We start from the raw sequence: 19,348 nt of genomic DNA, 5'->3' as shown, positions 1-19,348 counted from the left end.
GCGAACGCTCACAAAATTTTCCAATATAAATAAATGGTAATTGCTTCTTCGCTTTACGACATTCCAGCTTACAAACCGTTTCACAGAAACGTTCTACCTTCGGATGCTGGGGCAAACCTGTATTTCATAAGCCAGCACTTTTGAGACTGCATCTCTCAAAATCCCTATCTGTCTATAATGGGTGAAACGGTAAGTCCAGAAAACAAGACCAGTTGGTCACTGGTTAGCTAGTTTCAAGTTGGGTGAAACTAGAACTAGAGTTCATATGTTAAAGGTGAAAGGTGAAATATTTAAGGGGTAACTGAGGAGGAACTTCTTCATTCAAATGGTGGTGAGAGTGTGGATCAAGCAGCCGGCAGAAGTAGTGGATGTGGTTTGATTTCAACATTTGAGAGAAATTAGGATAAGTACATGGATGGGACTGGTATGGAGGGCTATGTACCATGTGTGAGTCAATGGGACTAGACAGAATAGCAGTGCAGCACTGACTGGATGAGCCAAAGGGCTTGTTTCTGTGTTGTAGTGCTCTATGACTCTAAGGGTATTTTATGGAATATCAAGAAAAATAGTGTCAAGAGTATTTTGCAGGCCAGGCAGCATCTATGGAAAAGAGTAAACAGTCGACGTTTCAGGCGAAGACCGTTCATTCTCTTGACACTATTTTTCTTGATATTTCATAAAATACCCTTAGAGTCAGAGAGCACTACAACACAGAAACAAGCCCTTTGGCTCAACCAGTCCCTGCTGAACTGTTATTCTGTCGAGTCACATTGGCTTACTCATGGTACATAGTCCTCATGAAGGGTCTCAGCCCATAGCATCAACTGTTTACTCTTTTCCATAGATGCTCCCTGGCCTACTAGTTCCTCCGGCATTTTGTGTGTGTGTTGTTTTGATTTCTAGCATCTGCAGATTTTCTCTTGTTTGTCAAGAGAATTTTCTTTTCTGAGACCTTCTTTACAGGATCAGACTGTTTAGCAAGTTCTACACTAAATAATGCAACTACAGCAAGAGTATCTGATTATATTACAGATCTTAATGTGGTTGCAACCAATTTATATGCCACATAAGGGACCGGTGGACCCAAGGTTGTCTGGACAGGAAGTGCCAATAATGCCTTACCCAAATCAGATTTTGGAAGCAGATCACAAATGAATAATTAGATCTTCAGTTCATTTGTTTCTGATTTGATGAGGCCCTTACAACTTTACAAGACTTTACTCAATGGTTGTTCACATGTCTCCAAGGAAGAATGCACCACACAAGCAACTGTTCACCTCATTTCTATCTGCCATGTTTTAACATTGCATGCTGTAAGTATTTCTGTCTCTGGAACAAAGAACATGGCAACATATCATTATTCAAAACACTGGACTATGGCTGGGTTCCTTTTCTGTCACTGCTTACTGTAGGTTGCCTTTTTAATTACCCATTCATGGACTTGTATTTTAAAGAGCCATGTTGTTTGATTACTACTTAATTGTGCTTGCTTATAATGCATAGCTTCTCAGGTACAGCTCTTCTTAGATTTGACCATTGACAAAACCACAAATACCATACACAAATTCTCCACTAGAGGTACAAGAAATGTCAGATGCTGGAATCTAGAGTATTTCATACAGGATTCATGCATGAATACAGGATATTGAACCAAAGCATCGACAATTCTGTTCCTCCCACCGATACTACCTAACTCACTGAGTTCCTTCAGCAGACGGTTTGTTACTGAACAATTATCCAAGTTAGCTCAATGAACTACCTCAACCACAGCACTCCTTTTTTCTAGTCCCTCATTATTATTTTCTTTTGTTCCTATTCTTGAAAAGGAAACACACAGTAACACACCACACACAAAATGCTGGGGGAAATCGGCAGTTCCGGTAGCAACTATGCAGAAGTATAAAGATTTTGATACTTCAGGCCTAGATCATTCATCAGGATTCTGATCATGCCTGATCTGCTGAGTTCCTTTGTGTGTGTGTTACTTTGGACTTGCAGCTTCTGCAGAATTTCTTGTGTTTAAAGAAACACATAAACATTCTTGTCCTCTCAGTGCATCGCACAGGAAGATGAAAGGGTACATAAAACCAACGTGCAAGTATTTTCACTTTTAAATATGCTCGATATTTAAAAGTGAAAATACTTCAATGTGGGCTGACTGCATTTGCCTAGGCTGCAGAGATGTAGCTTCTGACGTAATTACCCTAGCATGCTATGAACTAATATCTTTGAATATTTACACTGAAACTGCTATGCTTGACAAAAAAAAGGCTTAGAACAATAGACTTGCAACATAGAATGGGTGCATTAAATGTGTTTTCTTAAAATACCCATGAAATTATTTGAACAATGACTTCAAGTTGTATAAGATGAATTGTATTTTGTAACACAGCAGTTTAATATTGATTACCTGTATTACAGCTTCTCCAGGCCTCATGTCTGTGTAAACATTCACTTTGTAGGAGATGTTCTGAAAAACTGGAGTGTTGTCATTTGCATCGATCACCATGACATTGACAGTGACGGAGGTACTCTCTTGAACTCCATCAGAAGCAGTCATCTTTGAGATGCAAAAAGGAATCCACTAGTGAGCATTCAAATTCTGACTCCGTATAGCACCAAAAAGCATTTTACTGAAAGTTGTGCCACTTTAAGTACATAAGTAATAGCGAACACATTGCTGTAGCAGCTTCCAACATCAAAATCAGTTTAGCTTTTGATTTAAATGAGATGAAGAATAAAAATGCAGAGTGATCTTAGCTAACTGTTCAGATTGACTGTCTTTCATTTAAATTGTTTTCCCTTTCTGTCAGGTTGCTTATGATTTAGATACAAAGAACAAGCAGTGCATCTTACTGTAAAAGTGTAGTTTTGCTGACGCTCCCGATCAACTGGCTCACGCAAAGTAAGGTAACGGGTTATGCCAAAAGGTGTTATCGTGAAAGCTGTGATGAAGTTGTTCACTGAGATCTGCAGCTTTGGATCTTTCGTCTTTGAAAAAAAGCACAAAGGAAACGGGAATTATAGTGAATTTTAGGAATATATTTTTACATATTCTTTTTGATTTGCTAATGCTGGAGCAAAAACATTAACTATTCATAAGCTTTTGACAAAGTCAACGGGGTTCTATGGTTTTTCTGTAGAAAGCTTTCAGCTGTTTTTACATGAGCTGTTGTGATCTGACAAGTTTCTTTAAAGGTCAAATGTGTCACATTTACCTTGATGTGATAATGCAATCATAATGATATTTTAATAAGCCAAAGATTATGGGCTAGGCATGACCAATTCATGGACTTCAACAAATCATTGCCAACAACAGTCTGACAAGATTCAGTAGATGATTTCAATGGCCAAGGTGCACAGACCAAAGTTGTACAGCACCATTTTGGAGTTGAATCAGTACATGCAATTGGATTCTGCAGCCTGGGTTTAGAAAGGTAATATTATTCACAGTGGGACTATCCAATTAACACCAATAATAGAAACATAGATGCTTAGAATTTTGAAGGTCAAGATTTGGTCTGCTTGTCAATGGTGATTTTCTCAGCCAACTAAATCAATGTGAGACAAATGGCAGGCAATTTAGCAGGATAATAGATGTCAGTCCGTGTCTAAGGAACTGTTGAATGGGCAACACTGTCCAGATTTCCAGCATCTGCGGTTCCTTTTAATCTTCATCTGTCAGGAAAAGAGGAAAGGGGAGGAAATTGGCTGCTAGGGGGACAAAAAAAAACAGTGCCTGATAAACACGTTGGGAATTTGCTTACTGCACAGAAATAGTCTAGATAAAGCAACTAATATACCAGTGTGCTTCACCTCCTTGAAGCACACACAGCTCCTTTACGCTATTTATGCTGTAATTTCTCTGCCACTTTACTGTTTAACAATCATTAGCTATAACTTACATTGTTCTGACAGATAAATATTATTAGTCTAGGAACTCCCAGTGCAGAATTTGGTGCTGGTCTAACTTTCTTTTTAGCAAGTTGCTTATTTATTGGCTTACACTGTTGTCATAAGTTACATGAGAAAATTATTTGGAAAAGGCTTGCAAAACAAAAAAACTAGTCTCTCCAAATCTAACCAAGTTAGAAAGAAATGCCAGGGGTGAATCATCCTTGATTCAAATGCACAACTTCAAAAAGGAGTGAACCACTCAAGTAATTTAGTTTCCACTAATGTTCTTACCATCACCCATCTTTATGTTGTTGTCAAACATGGCACTTTGTTTTAAGGAATTATGCAACTACTCAAAAATGGTACTTACAAATGGCTAGCTCTTGTGCATCAGTTTAAACAGCATCAATCAGCAGCATAATCAAGGTATGTGCAAACTGCTGCTTAGTTTTGTCTTCTTCTGATGAATGCTCATACATACATGCTGTCAAGGGTCACTGAATTGCAATCAGCAATGAGAAATCATAGCTAGCCTTTTTTCATCTATCTCGCTTGAGCAAAGGGACCCAACAGCAAGTTCTAAAAATATATTTACTTATTTAGCGATACATGCTGAACAAGCCCTTTTGGCCCAATACAGCACCTAGCTACTCCCTACTTAACCTTAGCCTGTTCACAGGACAGGTTACAATGACCATTTAATCTACCATCCTATATGACTTTGGACTGTGGGAAGAAACCTGAGGAAACTCATGCAATCACAGGAAGGATGGGTATCGGAATTGAACTTCTAACTCCAACACCCTGAGCTGTAATAGCATCATATTAACTGCTGCGCTACTGTGATGCCTAAACTACTGTAGAGCAAGCCAAGATCAATAATTCATCATACAGTAATAATCAAACATTGTAATTGCTTGATCTAGAATGATTGACACCAAGTCACTCATGCAATGTCTGACATTCTAAAGGAAATATTTCTAACATGTGAAGTGTGCATTATTCATCCTTCTACATTATAAAATTTCACCTCAAATTCAAATTGAGTATGTGGAACACTGCTCCAAATCTTTTGAAACAACACATAGCAAAACCTGGACATTTCATCATTTGAATACATATAGGGAAATCACAGCAGAAGTCAATGGGATAGTACTGATTTACATGAGGGTGGCAAATGCTGCTATATTCCTGCCAATCCCACATATATGTATTAGCAAACCCTAGTATTTGGCTATCGCCTGTATTTGGGCAAAGAGTGCAGTTGGTGGAATCAACAAGCATCAATGCTATTGGGAAATGTTTTCATGTCCTACAATTCTATCCATAATTTACTCTTAATCAGTTTCAGGGTCTTAAACTCTTTCTCTAATCCAATACGCATTAACTAACTTGGCGTATTGGTCCAAATTAAGTTGTACCCTTGCATTCTTAAAAGCATTGCTGCCTAAGGCTCTGGTTGGAATTCAGTAGAACTGCTAAGAATACTCAGCCTCTGTACAATATCTATGATGCATTAAGTAGCTTGAACACATCTACAGGGAGCGCTGTGACAAGAAGGAAGCATCCATCATCGAGGATCCCCACCATCCAAGCCATGCTCTCCTCTTGCTGCTGCCATCAGGAAAGAGGTGCAGGAACCTTAGCTGCCACACCACCAGGTTCAGGAACAGTTATTGACCATCAATTATCAGGTTCCTGAACCAGCATGGATCCCTTCACTAACTTCAGCACTGAGCTGATTCCACAACTTAAGGGCTCACTTTCATGAACTCTACAAACATGCTCTTTACACTATTTATTATTATTATTATTATTATTATTATTATTAGTTTTATTTGCATTTGCACAATTAGCCCTCTTTTGGACATTGATTGTTTGTCTGTCTTTGTTATGTATAGTTTTTCATAAGTTCTGTTGTATTTCTTTATTTTCCTGTAAATTCCTGAAAGAAAATGAATCTCAAGGTAGTGTATGGTGACATGTACATATTTTGGTAATAATATTTACTTTGAACTTAGTTTTATCTTTGAATAACCTTTCTAATACAGCAAACAGAATTGTGCACTTCATAACCATTGGCATAGTTTATTGCTTTAGAAATTACATTCAAATTTTAAGGCATTCATTTAATCATCATTTCAAATACTCATCTAGGCCTAACAATAATAATTAAAATATCGGAGCACTGATCTGCTTCTAAACGTATTATTTATTTGTCCTTTTTTAAACATCCATATTCAATTTGACAACAGTTGGAACAAAATGTGCCAAAGAACTTTTTGAAAAGATGACATATTGGAAAGAGATTGTCAGATAAATCCCATCTGTCAAAAGGAAGCTTAAGTTCAGATGATACCTTGCATGGTTATGAAGGCCTGATTCTCTTATTAAGATTCTAGATACTGTGCCAATTTTAAAAAGTGGTTATTTTCCACAGGCAATAAGAACAGTCTGTACGTTTCTAATGATGTGACTATCCCATTATCTGTTAAAATACATGACATGCATGTTCTCAATCAGTCATTATCATCTTTCATTGAGTTTTCATAAATATTCTGCTTATTGGCTTTTTAAAAAATGGCACTGAAAACCAGTGTAAATTACAATAAATAGTGAAAAAATAATTATCATCTGCCATGAACTAGGGAAAAGATTTAGTGGAAGGAGATTGACCTGGGCCAAATTAAAATGCCTGCCCTTGATTGTCTGCAACAGGACAATGGTCATTCATTGTAACTTAATGAAACAGCAAGGTCTTGTAATGTTAGCAAATTACCACAGGAAACATAGGTACACATAAATCACAAATTCATGCAGCTTGCAAAGTTTGGAAGTGGTGGGGGAGCGGAGAGAAGGAATAGGAAGACAAACATAGTGCAATGTACAATACCACCAAATGGAACCCCGAAGACTTCATTTATCAATCAAAATATGGAAAACAAAACTTGACAGGAAGCAAAATAGCATGCAACACATCAAACGGCTCACAAACACACAGATATAATAACCCTAAATACATACGGGAGTAGTACCTGGTGACACCTACAAATAAACAAACAAGAAAAATTGACACAAATGGAAAATGATTTTATTTATTTATTTATTTATTTTTAGCGATACAGTGCAGAACAGGAGCCTCGGCCCTTTGAACTGCACCGCTCAGCAACACCCACTGATTTAACGCTAGCCTAATCATTGGACAACTTAAAGGAGCACTTAAGCTATGAACTGCTACATATTTGGACTATGGGAGGAAAACAGAGAACCCAGAGGAAACCCACAGGCACACAGGAAGGAACGTTAAAAACTCGCTTACAGAGGACGCTGGAATTGAAGTCACCCTGACCCCCAAGCTGTAATAGCATCACACTAACTTTTACGCGACCATGATGTCCCACACAAATCAGCAAAGATTTAGGAAGATGAGTCAAAAGTATGAATTCTCACCATCCTAAAACCATCAAAATGTGTTATAACTGAAGTAGGCTCAGCATGTTCAGAGGGGAAATGTTTTAACTGAGCAGCAGCAGAATGTATGACTTTCACATCTCATCAAGAGGTCGTTAAGATGAAAATCCAGCAAGTGTTAGTGGTGTCATATACATTTACATCATTTCAAAAATGTGGTTTCCTTCATTTTGACCAACGCACTATCAACTCCAGCACTTACCTCCTCCACATCATTATCCAGGGCTACAATGCTTAATGATGTTGTTAAATTCCAGCTATCTGAAACAGTTGTTCCCACTGGAGCAGACTCGATGATAAATCCTTGGTAGGTGGTTTGTTCAAAGTACGGGGCTTGGTTGTTTTCATCCAGAACCTCTATATGCAAATCGGCAAACGCTGGTAGTGGATGTCTGTTGTCTTGTTCTGCCTAGTTGAAAAATGAAGAATCACATCCTAATCACCATGGCTGGGAACGACTGGTCAGTAAATTAGGTTTAACAGAACACACTTTGGTGAGGTACTAAATTGCCTCAATGAGCAGTAACAACTTTCTGCTTCACTTGGCAGGTGAGCTGAAAATGTGAATTGCTTTACAAGCTTTAAAAGTAATTGTGATAAATGTTTTGTAGATTAATAGACATTCTCCCCAGAACAGTATAATTAAGTGGCATTTCACCCCCTTAACAAAACACAGGAAATATGCTGATGTTACAAAACTCAAATATGTTCATGATTTTTATAGATGCTGCCTGACCTGCTGAGTTCCTTTAGCATTTTGAGAGTTTCTCTGGATTTCCAGCATCTGCAGAATCTCTTGTGTTCATGAAAAACATTCTATCAGAGGTAATTATGGATTTAGCTTGCTATGTGAAATGAATAAACTAATTAATTATATTCAAGTGGCTTAGAGTCCTTGGTTAGTGACCATGGAATTCTAAAATGAAGTGCAGCCATAAACGTGGCACAAAGCATGTCAGACATAGCGCAAGTGAAGGTCTACATGCATAAGCAATAAATGCTCACTGCAGTTACACAAAACAGTTTGCAGCTTCCACACCGGCCCAAAGGCTCCAGTTAACTCCATACAATCCTATACAGCGTTTATCTCACCATCAGAGCTGTTGAGGGATAAACAATTTGTAATTTAGTTGCTGACTGATTTCATTTTCATTCATTGTATAAATATTATGTGCATTCTATATGTGTTTCAGGACAGCAGATGTTGGAAGACTTATTCCTGATTTCTAAACTTCTGAACAAGTCACTTCCTCCCAGATTAGATCACAAAATTCATGTCCCTAATACTGAGCTATTGGGAGAAAGAATAGAGGATATCCAAGGAAAATTGTTGAGCTGTGGATTAGGGGAGAAAGCCATCGGCTGGAGACTGTACCAAGAATGTTAAGAAAACAAACCTCCTCGAGCTTCAGTTATGAACCAAGTTCAAGCTGTCTGTGCTTCCAGTAAAAACATCATCATTGAGATCTACCATACACAGCAGATAGTCTACAAATATAGAAAAGGGCAAATAGAGCATTGCTATTGGCTGTCAAGAGGATAGTTAATGTAAATGAACACACCATTGCAAAATTCAAAGTAAATTTCACACACACACACGTGTGTGTGTGTGTGTGTGTGTGTGTGTGTGTGTGTGTGTGTGTGACTGTGTGTGTGTGTGTGTGTGTGTGTGTGTGTGTGTGTGTGTCACTATATACAACCCTAAGATTCATTTTCTTGCAGGTAAACTGAATAAGTCCCGAACACAATAATAACCATGATAGAATCAATGAAAGACCGCACCAACCTGGCTTTGAACCAGTGTGCAAAAGACAACAAACCATACAAATAGAAAAGGAAAGAACTAACAATAATAAATAAATAATCAATAAATATCAAGAACATGAGATGAAGAGTCCTTGAAAATGAGTTTATTTGTTGTGGGAGCATTTCAATGATACGGCAAGGCCAATTGAGCAGTTATTCCCTTTGGTTCAAGAGCCTGATGGTTGAGGGGTATTAACTGTTCTTGAACCTGCTGGTGTGAGTCCTGAGGCTCCTGTGCCTTCTTCCTGATGACAGCAGTGAGAAGAGAGCTTGTCCTAGGTGGTGGGGGTCCCCAATGATGGATGCTGCTTTCCTACAACAGCATTTCATGTAGATGTGCTCAATGGTGGGGAGGGCTTTACGCATGATGGACTTGTAGCATTTTCTGTTCAATGGCATTGGTGTTTCCATACCAGGCTGTGATGCAGCCAGTCATTATACTCCCCACTACACATCTACAGAAGCTTGTCAAGGTTTCCAATGTCATGTCAAATCTACACAAACTAAGGAAACAGAGACACTGTCATGCTTTCTTTGTAATTGCACTTACGTGCCCGATTAGGACAGGTCCTTTGAAATAATAACACTGAGGAATTTAAAGTTGCTGACCCTCTCCACCTCTGATGAGGACTGGCTCATGGACCTCTCGTTTCCTCCTCTTGAAGTCAATAATTAGCTCTTTGGTCTTGCTGACATTACGTAAAAAGGTTGTTATGGCACCACTCAGCCCAATTTTCAGTCTCCCCCCCAAGTGGTGATTCATTCTCACCTTTCATTCGGCCTTTGACAGTAGTGTTATCAACAAACTTGAATATGGCACTGGAGCTGTGCTTAGACCACTTAGAGCAGGGTGCTAAGCACACAGCTTTGTGGTGTACCTGTGTTAACGGTGATCATGAAGGAGACGTTTTTGCCAATCTGAATTGACTGGGGTCTGCGTGATTGCACAAGGAGGTATTGAAACCAAGGTCTTGAAGCTTGTTAATTAGCTTTGAGGGGATAATGGCAAGAATGTAATCGATAAAGAGCATCTTAATGTAGACATCTTTGCTGTCCAGATGTTCCAGGGTTGAGGGAAGCGCCAATAAGATGGTATCTGTTGTAGACCTATTGCTCTGGTAGGCAAATTGGAGTGGATCTAAGTCACAACTCAAGCAGGAGGTGATATGTTTCATCACATAAGATAGGTTACTAAGATTCTTTGTGCAAAGAGAATACCTTTCTTCTTCTTCTTCTTTTTTGTTTTATGGCAGTTGGCAACCAGTTTTCAGTGCATTACTGCCACCTGCTAGACTTCTTATGTTCCAACCAAATATGTCCTGGAGTTCTCTACTTTAGACAATCTAGTTCAGCCTGCAGTTCTCCATTAGCATCACTCTGTAGTTGCAGTTCCTCGTGAATGCTTAATGCGCTCATTAGATAATGCCGCAAACTGCTATTCTTCCCTAGTTTTGTCACGTTTTCGTGTAGTTGCACTACCTCAATTACATTGATTTCATCTACATCACTTGTAAGACTAACATCATCTTGTTAAAGAATAGTAATTATTGCATGTTATGCTTTGAAAATTACTGTTTTTCCAAGTCTATCTGCTTTTTCAGGTTTTCCTTTCCTTGGATCGTAGCCTGCAGTTGTTTACTGAGACCTCGGAGTTCTTCTTCATTTGCTTCCATGTTTTCATTTTATAATCCGAATGTAGATAATTCACTTTGCAACAAATTCCTTCTCCTTTTGTATCCTTGTAATTATTTCCTCCATTTTCCAATCTCTTTCCAACTCACTGTTGTTCTTGTCGGGTACTTCTATTTATTGTTGGAGTTCTACACATTTACCCTGGGCTTCAGCCATAAAATCTGAGGACTTTCCATAAGTTGTGAAACATTTCCTAAATTCTTGACCATTTGGGATAAATATACCGTCATTAAGATTCCATCTCCCCTGCCTGTGAACTGCTGGATCCTCTGTTCAGCATTTCTTTGACTTCTTCCCACCTAATCCCTTTAATACCAAGATAATTTTCTGCAGACTTGACAATAATTTTAATTTTCTCAGTTCTTTTGCTTGTTTGCGCTGAACAATTAATTGCATCCACCATAAAAATCCTTTCTACTCATTATTAGTGTATCCTTATTTTTCATATTACAGCTCATTATTCATAATAAACCAGTTTATTATTCCCTGCAACACACATCAAAGTTGCTGGTGAACGCAGCAGGCAAGGCAGCATCTCTACTGTACCTCTTCCTAGAGATGCTCCCTGGCCTGCTGCATTCACCAGCAACTTTGATGTGTGTTGCTTGAATTTCCAGCATCTGCAGAATTCCTATTGTTTGTTGTTGTTATTACTCCCTGTATTTGTTTGCTTGACAGCCTTTTTTCATCAAATTCTTTCATTGCCTCTGCATAACTGATTCCTTGGGTTACTTTTACATATTGTATCTCAGCCACAATTGCAGCATCTCAGCCTAGCTCCCACTTCACATTTCCCATATTTATGTTCTCCAGCGCATCTCCCACATCTGTGTTTTCCTCTGCAGACCACTGCAATGTGCCCGAATTTCTGACATTTATAGCATCTTAAAGGTGGTGGTATATATATTTAACCGTATAACATATATACCCTAAATAAATGTTAGACAATCTCTCTTCATCAAAGTTAATCACTACCGATAAACTATCACACTTTTTCCCGCTTCTTGTAATTTTCAAATGTTTGGCCTCAATAATTTTTTCTCCTTTTATGTTCTGCTTTATCTCATCCATAGTAACTTTTGTTGGTATCCCTGAAATAACTCCCCTAGTCCACTTTCTATTGTTGGGTATTGAGCATTGTACTTCTTTGCCATCTATTTTACATAATCTTATCACTTTGCCTCGCTGAGCACTATCCTGACAAATCACTAATAGCGATCCATTTCGTAAAATCTTTGCTCCTTTAATCTCGCCTATAATTTTGTTGCGCATCTTCGTCAAACGAATCGGGTTCCAATCACCAAAAGACACCCCGTCTTCACTTAGTTTTATAATTGCTTTAATCTCATCTTCTTTCCATTGTTTTGCTGTCCTGTTTTGATCATCCACTGACTCCTCAGAGTTTGATATCCCATACCTCTGCTTTCTTTTCTTCCTCTTTCCATTCTGTTCCTCTTTCCCGCTGATCTCCATCTCTCGTTCACATCCACTCTCGCCAAAAACTTCCTTCAACAGCTTGGCTCTTTCCTTGATGTTCTCTCTCTCCGCCATTTTCCAGTCACCAGAGAATACATTTCATTCTCACTTGCCAGAGGTAGTTGAAAAACATCTACCATTTTGACCATAAGATATAGAATCAGAAGTAGGCCATTCGGCCCATCTAGTCTGCTCTGCCTTTCCATCAAAGTTGACTTATTTATTTATTTATTTATTTAGAGATACAGCGCGGAACGAGCACTTCGGGCCCATGATCTGTGCTCTCAGCATCTTACCTATTTATTCCTAGCCTAACCACAGGACAATTTCCAATGACAAATTAACCTACTAACCGATACGTCTTTGGACTGAGGGGACACTCAGAGGAAACCCGCATGCTCATGGGAAGGACGTACAAACTTCTTAAGAATTGAATTCTGCATTCCGACACTCCAAGCTGACATAGCATCACACTATCTGCTACGCTACCATGGCACCCTTTATTATCCCTCCCCACCCCTTTCTGCTGCCTTCTCCCTGTAACCTTTAATGTCCTTACTAATCAGGAATCTTTCAACCTCCACCTTAAGTATACCCAATTACATAGCCTCCACAGCTATCTGTGCCAATGAAATCCTCAGATTCATCTTCCCAGTCCCGGTGAAGGGTCTCAGCCTAACGTGTCGACCATTTACTCCTCTCCATAGGTGCTGCCTGACCAGCTGAGATCCTCCAGCTTTTTGTGTCCATGGCTCTCAGTTTGACAGATACATATGAGACCCTGTAACCCACTGTCACAATCACTGTTTCCACTGAAGCATTTAGTGTCTGCTACTTATGCTGTGCCATCAAACATCAGCTTGTGTCTACGGGTGCATGAACAGAATTAGCCACCTTTTCCATGCTGGAAACATTCATCTTCTACACTCTGAGCAAGTCTTGTGCTAAATTGATATTGGACTCTAAGTTGCTTGAGGGTTTTCTAGCAAGCTTCAAAGTGCATTAAGCCTTTCATTAAAAATATCCATCAACTTTTTATTGTAGTCCAACCCATCAAAGTCATCATCAAAGTAATTTTCTGCAGTAGAACTCACGTGGGACCTTGCCATTCCAGCACGTTAACATGTGCTCTGTCTGTGCCTCTAAGCCTAGTTGCAGTCTACGTATCTCCAATGTCCACCAATGAGCAGATGTTACTTACCTGTTTTCCTTTCACTAACATATAATGCCAGTTATATTAGCATGTGCCTGTGAGCTACAAACTGACTTCATCATCACAGTCTTCCTCTACTACCTGGCTTGCCTGCAGATCGTAGGCATCTGAAAATAATAAAGCAACAAATCCACATCAAGTGCTGTGTTTTCACACTACTCACAGCTTGCAAATCAGAAAAGAACGTGTGAAGAGGGTCAGTGAGATATAAGGATGTGTGGATATGTGGATTCAATGATTTCATCCCGCCATTTGCAGTCATCGAAGTGATGAGATAATTGAAATCATATCCTCTCTACCAGTAGGCACGAGTCTCCCTCTCCTATCAGTTTCTGCTACCTACAGCCATGCCCCACCTCACCTTGCAAGGGGACGGAAATATGTTCACCGAGTATTGTGCAACGTGTTCAGGGGGCAATGCTACTGAAGAAATCGCAGTTTGCCTACAGTGCGACATGTTGGGCTGCTTGCGATCGTACTAAGTGTGTAAAGAAGAGAGGAAGCAAATAAAGGTAAGTGGGAAACTGATTAACAGAAAATTCAGTAGGTAAGCAGTGAGATGTGCGGAATTGACAAGTAACAACAGTGAGTTCTGGATTTTGAGCATGCAATTTGCCTCGCATACAAGATTACTGAACCTCTTGCAGTAATACAGGTCCTTTGTGCACAATCTCACGCATTGATTCCCATGATTATCTACCCCTGCTGCCTTCTCAGCATTTGCCTGCTGGCTGGGCATCAACACACGATATTTTTCCTATTTTCTGCTTCTTCTGTCAAGGTTTCCAGTGCGGTCTTCAAATGTCCTGAATCACATTCTTTCCATGTGCCCACTTTCACTCTTTCCAAGGTCCGATTTACTTGCAAAACACTAGCTTGCATCTTCCCAAGCTACAACACACCTCTCCCCTTGAGGGGTTGCTGGTTAGTTTTAACCATCATTAGCCACTCACCATTTTCAACTCTGGTAATGCACCAGCCAATCACTGTTGGTTATTGAAATAATTATAGAAGCAGGAAGCATAAAAGTTAGCATGCTGGCTAGAGTATAATCAATGGGCAGGATTCTTGAATCTGATGCCCATGTCCATTTTTGTGTGCTGTCAAATTTAATTCCTTTCTTCACAGAAAAAAAAAGTTGCTAAAAATAAAGCAACTAGAATCTCCATGCATTTCAACAAAGGCTACAGATGCCAAGGGTTTTACTAAGAAAGAAAAGAAATTATGTCGGTTTTTCGCAAGCTCAAGACTTTGTCAAGATCTCTGAAGAAAGTCTTCATCTCGCAGACTTCCTGAACGTTGTCTCAAGTGGAGCCAGACTGCTCACAACCTCCTGCCGCTGTCTGTAAGGAGTTTGTACATTCTCCCCGTGACTGCCTGGGTTTCCTCTGGGTTATTCAGTTTCCTCCCATAGACCAAAGATGTACTGGGTGGTAAGTTAATTGTCACTGTAAATTGTCCTGTGATTAGGCTAGGGTTAAATTGGGGGTTGTGAGGACATGCAAAGGGCCAGAAGGGCCTACTTTGCACTGTATCTCATTAAAAATAAATTTCAGCAGCCTCTTTGATTTGAATCAAACTTCCAAACACAGTTCTGCTCTACCCGGTTCCACCACAAAAATACCTTACCCTATCGCTCTTTAATGCAGCTGCAGCTGAAATCCTCAGTCATGCCTTTTCCCAATTCAACTATCCTGGGCTGGCTCGAACTTCTCACCGTCAATCAACTAAGCTCATTGAAATCTCCAGTGCTCTCGTGGAAGTTGCAGTTGAAAGGGTAAAAAGGGTGTGCTAACAGAATGGAGCGCAGACACTTTGCACAGCTAATTCTATCTGTGGAAATTCAGTAAGGCAAGAGTCAAGATGGCAAGCTGACATGAGACAGTGTGCAGACATAGTGCAGTCACCCAGGCTGATCGTGGCTCTTGAAAACCTAACTCTGCTTTGTACAGCCTTTTGTTCGAGCCTGGGAAACAAGGTTACCAAGCATACCAAGACAAGATAAAGAAAAACAATGAATTCTAAGGCAACACTTACTTAGTTATTTTACTAATTCTGAGGTATTGTTGGCCTTTAATACATATATTTCATTTCTTATTAACATCTGAAATATGTATTATGACTGGTACTTAAATACACAATTAATGTGATTGCATGTTGAGAAGTGCATAAAGTTTATATTGGATCGATATTTGTATACGACTGGTCCATTTCTGTATAAAAATGGCATTTCTTCGTAAACTTCAGAGCAGTTGGTGACAGGTGCCATCCTGGCTCCCTGTGTATAGATAAATAAAATGTGGTTGAGGAACAAGTCTGAGTTGTCAGAGTCCAGTTAATCAGGAACAATACTTAGATCCTAGTCCAAGTGAAATCCTGTTCACCACCTCTGTGCTCATTGACCCAAAGAGCTCCTAGTTCACCATGTGGAGAGAGCTGTGGTTTGACATGACACCTCTCAGCACTACTCTGGAGTATCAATCCAGACTATCTGCTCAAATCATTAATACACAGCCAAAGAGTAGCTTTAAGAGGAAAAACTACATATTTAACAATTATACAGAGCTAAATGGTACAATGTACACAATGGTACAAAGTGCATTTTCATAGTAATTGTGAAATAGCTCCACAGTTTCAAAAATATCAGTTGACCTTGCAACAATAATTTTGTCACTATAAAAGCATCAACTCTTAGACACTATGAAAACATGTTTGTCAATGCAGGAAACATTACCTCTGTGACAGTTTCTACATTTTATATTCAGCTCACTCCAAACATTACCATTTCTATTCTTGTGCTTATTCTCTGTGGAGGATATCCCTGTTGTGACAGAGGTTTGCTCTGCAATATATGTCTGTCTATATGTCTTTTATGCATTAAAAGACATAATCGAGAAAGATAAAATTCACTATCAGATGTCCCAGTAACTACAGTGTTGGTGCCTTAAAGCTACCTCTTCACATCTCAGTTCCAACTAATATTCAAATCCACCTACTTCCAGATTCATCTGTCTGTTCATTAGAGAATCATGCAACAGCGGTGCCTCCATCATGGCAGTGGGGGAAAAAACCCTAAACAATATATTATTAGAGGGAAAAATAATATAAAAGATCACACTTGCATTCTGAATGAGTTTGCCTGGTGCCCGACTCGTACACTTAATGCCAACAGAACAAAAAAAACCTGGCAGTTAATTGGGTGTCAATATGAGTTCACTGTGCTGAATCTACCAATTGCTCTGCATGAAAACATTGACAAAACCATAACAAAGTAAATTAAAACAACAGGAATTCTGCAGATGCTGGAAATTCAAGCAACACACATCAAAGTTGCTGGTGAACGCAGCAGGCCAAGCAGCATCTATAGGAAGAGGCGCAGTCGACGTTTCAGGCCGAGACCCTTCGTCAGGACTATGTCTCGGCCTGAAACGTCGACTGCGCCTCTTCCTATAGATGCTGCTTGGCCTGCTGCGTTCACCAGCAACTTTGATGTGTGTTGCACAAAGTAAATTAACTGGCTGTGAAGCCCTCTGGGATATCCTGAGATGTGAAAAGTTGTGAATCAACACATAAGTCAAATTCAATGAAAGACAACCAGAGAGTTTTTCTCCAGATGAGTAGACACAAAACATCTAGTTGGAGAGAGTATTCAGGTCTGATGAAGGGTCAGTGATGCGAAACAAAAATTCTGCTTTGTCTGATCGTAGATGTTGCCTACACTGCTGAGTGTTTCCAGCACATTGTGTTTTTTGATCAGACTTCCAGCATAATAGTATTCTGATGTTCAGAATATTCAGAATGGCTTCTTGTCACCTGTCCCTCAACTCTCATACTGAGCTGCAAAAATTCCTGTTCAGCAGACACCAGGGCACATGGATAGGAAACACTTTAGCGATACGTTTCAAAAATGACTCTGGTGATAGGCAATGAGGACCACTTCAGAGACAGGCCACAGTATCTCTCTGCAGACTGGCTGCAGAGACCAATCACTGATTGGTTGTAGGGAACAATCCGATGATAGGCTGTGAGGAACACTCTGATGATTGGCTGCAGAGAACACACCAAGAGGTTGATGGGAACATGTCAGCGAAGCACTTCAGGTGAGACTCCAGTGATAAGCTGCATTGAACACCCTGCTGATTGGCTATGGTGAACACACCATGAACAAGCTGTGAGAAGCACACTAATAAGTTACTAGAAAAACTCCAGTGATAGTCTATGGGGAACAATCCAGAGATAGGCTGTGAAGAACATTTCAATGATAAGCTACAGGAAACATTCCACATTCTTCCCCCACCTTGATCATTTGGGCTTCAGAATGACATACTTCCACTTGTAGGACCATGAAATAACTGGTTGGACCAAGGTAGGATCTGTTGACTCCACCACAAATGGGGCAAGAAGTGCCTGATACAACTGGTAAGTGGGTATTTAATGTAACCAGGTGACCTTTGAATATCCATTTTTTTATTGTTAAAGCATTCGAACAGGATCAGGGAGCATAAAGGGTTACTGTATCTTGTAGCTGAGGATGAGAAGCACGGGGAGTGTTATCAGTTTCTGCTACCTACCAGCTTAAGGAATAAAGTGTGAGGGTATGTATGTGACTCTATGGGCCATCAAGGCATTGAGCGTACTCTGCACTTGTTGAGAAGCAGATGTTTTTGGGTGGGCTTGCACGAGGATGTGGCACAGTGGATCAAAAATCGTTCGCATTGTGTTTTAATTAAAATGCCACACCCTAAGATCCACCCCCCCATGAAATCATTTCTTGCTTCTAGGCCGCTCGAAGTTGTCGCTGTAGATTTCACTGTGCTTGAGCCGGCAGCTGATGGGCGTAAGAATGTTTTAGTAGTCACAGACATTTTTACAAAATTTACTCAAGCCTTCCCAACTCAGGATCAAAAGGCAGATACCACAGCAAAGGTGGTCTTGAGAAAATGGTTTATGAAATATGGTGTTCCTGAGAGTTTGCATTCTGCCCGAGGCCGTAACTTCGAAAGTGAGATCATAACTGAGCTTTGCAAACTGTATGGGGTAAAGAAAAGTCGTACTACACCCCATCATCCTACTGGCAATGCTCAGTGGGAGCGTTTCAACAGGACGATGCATGATCTGTTGCATATGTTGCCTCCAGAAAAGAAAAACAGCGCCTCACGCAACCACCGGATATTCCCCTTATTACCTACTGTTCAGTGATCCCCACTTGCCAGTGGATGCTCTGCTGGGGCAAGGACAGTCTCTGGTCAGGAAATATGACTGGTTAGCCATACACCAGAAACGACTGAGTGATGCTCATGCCTGAGCAAAAGAATGTTCTGAACAGAATACTGCAGAACGCATTGTCTTATAGGAAGATAAAATTCATTGTCCCCAGATTGACGTAAATGCATTAGTTTACCTCAGGGACAGACTATGAGGTTGTAATAAGATCCAGGTGCTTGGAAATCAACTGTCTACAAGGTGGTAGAGGTGCTAGACAACACATATACTGTGGAACCTTTGGAGGGAGGGCCTATCAAGAGGGCAAATAGGGTAGACATCAGGCCCTGTGAGAACGTTCCCACCCCAGTTCCTCAAAGGAGACTGCAAGCTCCTGTAATTCAGGGTAGACCTTCCCTGGGACAGGAATCAGATTCTGAGGATTCAGAGAATGGTGTGATATTGGGACAAGATGTGAACAGGGTGTACATAATCACAACTCTAGCCTTCACAGCAAAACTTCTGGAACTGAGACCATAGCGCCTGTGACAGCTGATACAGGGTCAGATGTTGGTAGTCTTCCTGTTGTAG

At 40.0% G+C, this 19,348-nt stretch overlaps 1 protein-coding gene across 1 annotated transcript in view; it reads right to left on the bottom strand.

Annotated features, from left to right (window-relative positions):
- pcdh15b (protocadherin-related 15b) overlaps positions 1 to 19,348 on the bottom strand; it is a 785,155-nt gene that overhangs the window by 490,028 nt on the left and 275,779 nt on the right. Inside the window, exons 10-12 of the mRNA XM_063072091.1 lie at positions 7,571 to 7,777; positions 2,857 to 2,991; positions 2,411 to 2,560 (exon numbers count right to left, since the gene is read on the bottom strand). Of these exons, the coding sequence (XP_062928161.1) occupies positions 2,411 to 2,560; positions 2,857 to 2,991; positions 7,571 to 7,777 (492 nt within the window). The remainder of the gene's footprint in view (positions 1 to 2,410; positions 2,561 to 2,856; positions 2,992 to 7,570; positions 7,778 to 19,348) is intronic.

The sequence above is a fragment of the Mobula hypostoma genome, chromosome 19 (assembly GCF_963921235.1).
Source record: "Mobula hypostoma chromosome 19, sMobHyp1.1, whole genome shotgun sequence".
In the NCBI taxonomy this organism is placed as follows: domain Eukaryota; kingdom Metazoa; phylum Chordata; class Chondrichthyes; order Myliobatiformes; family Myliobatidae; genus Mobula; species Mobula hypostoma.
The sequence above is the reverse complement of the archived record's forward strand: the minus strand, read 5'-3'. Positions and strand labels throughout refer to the sequence as shown.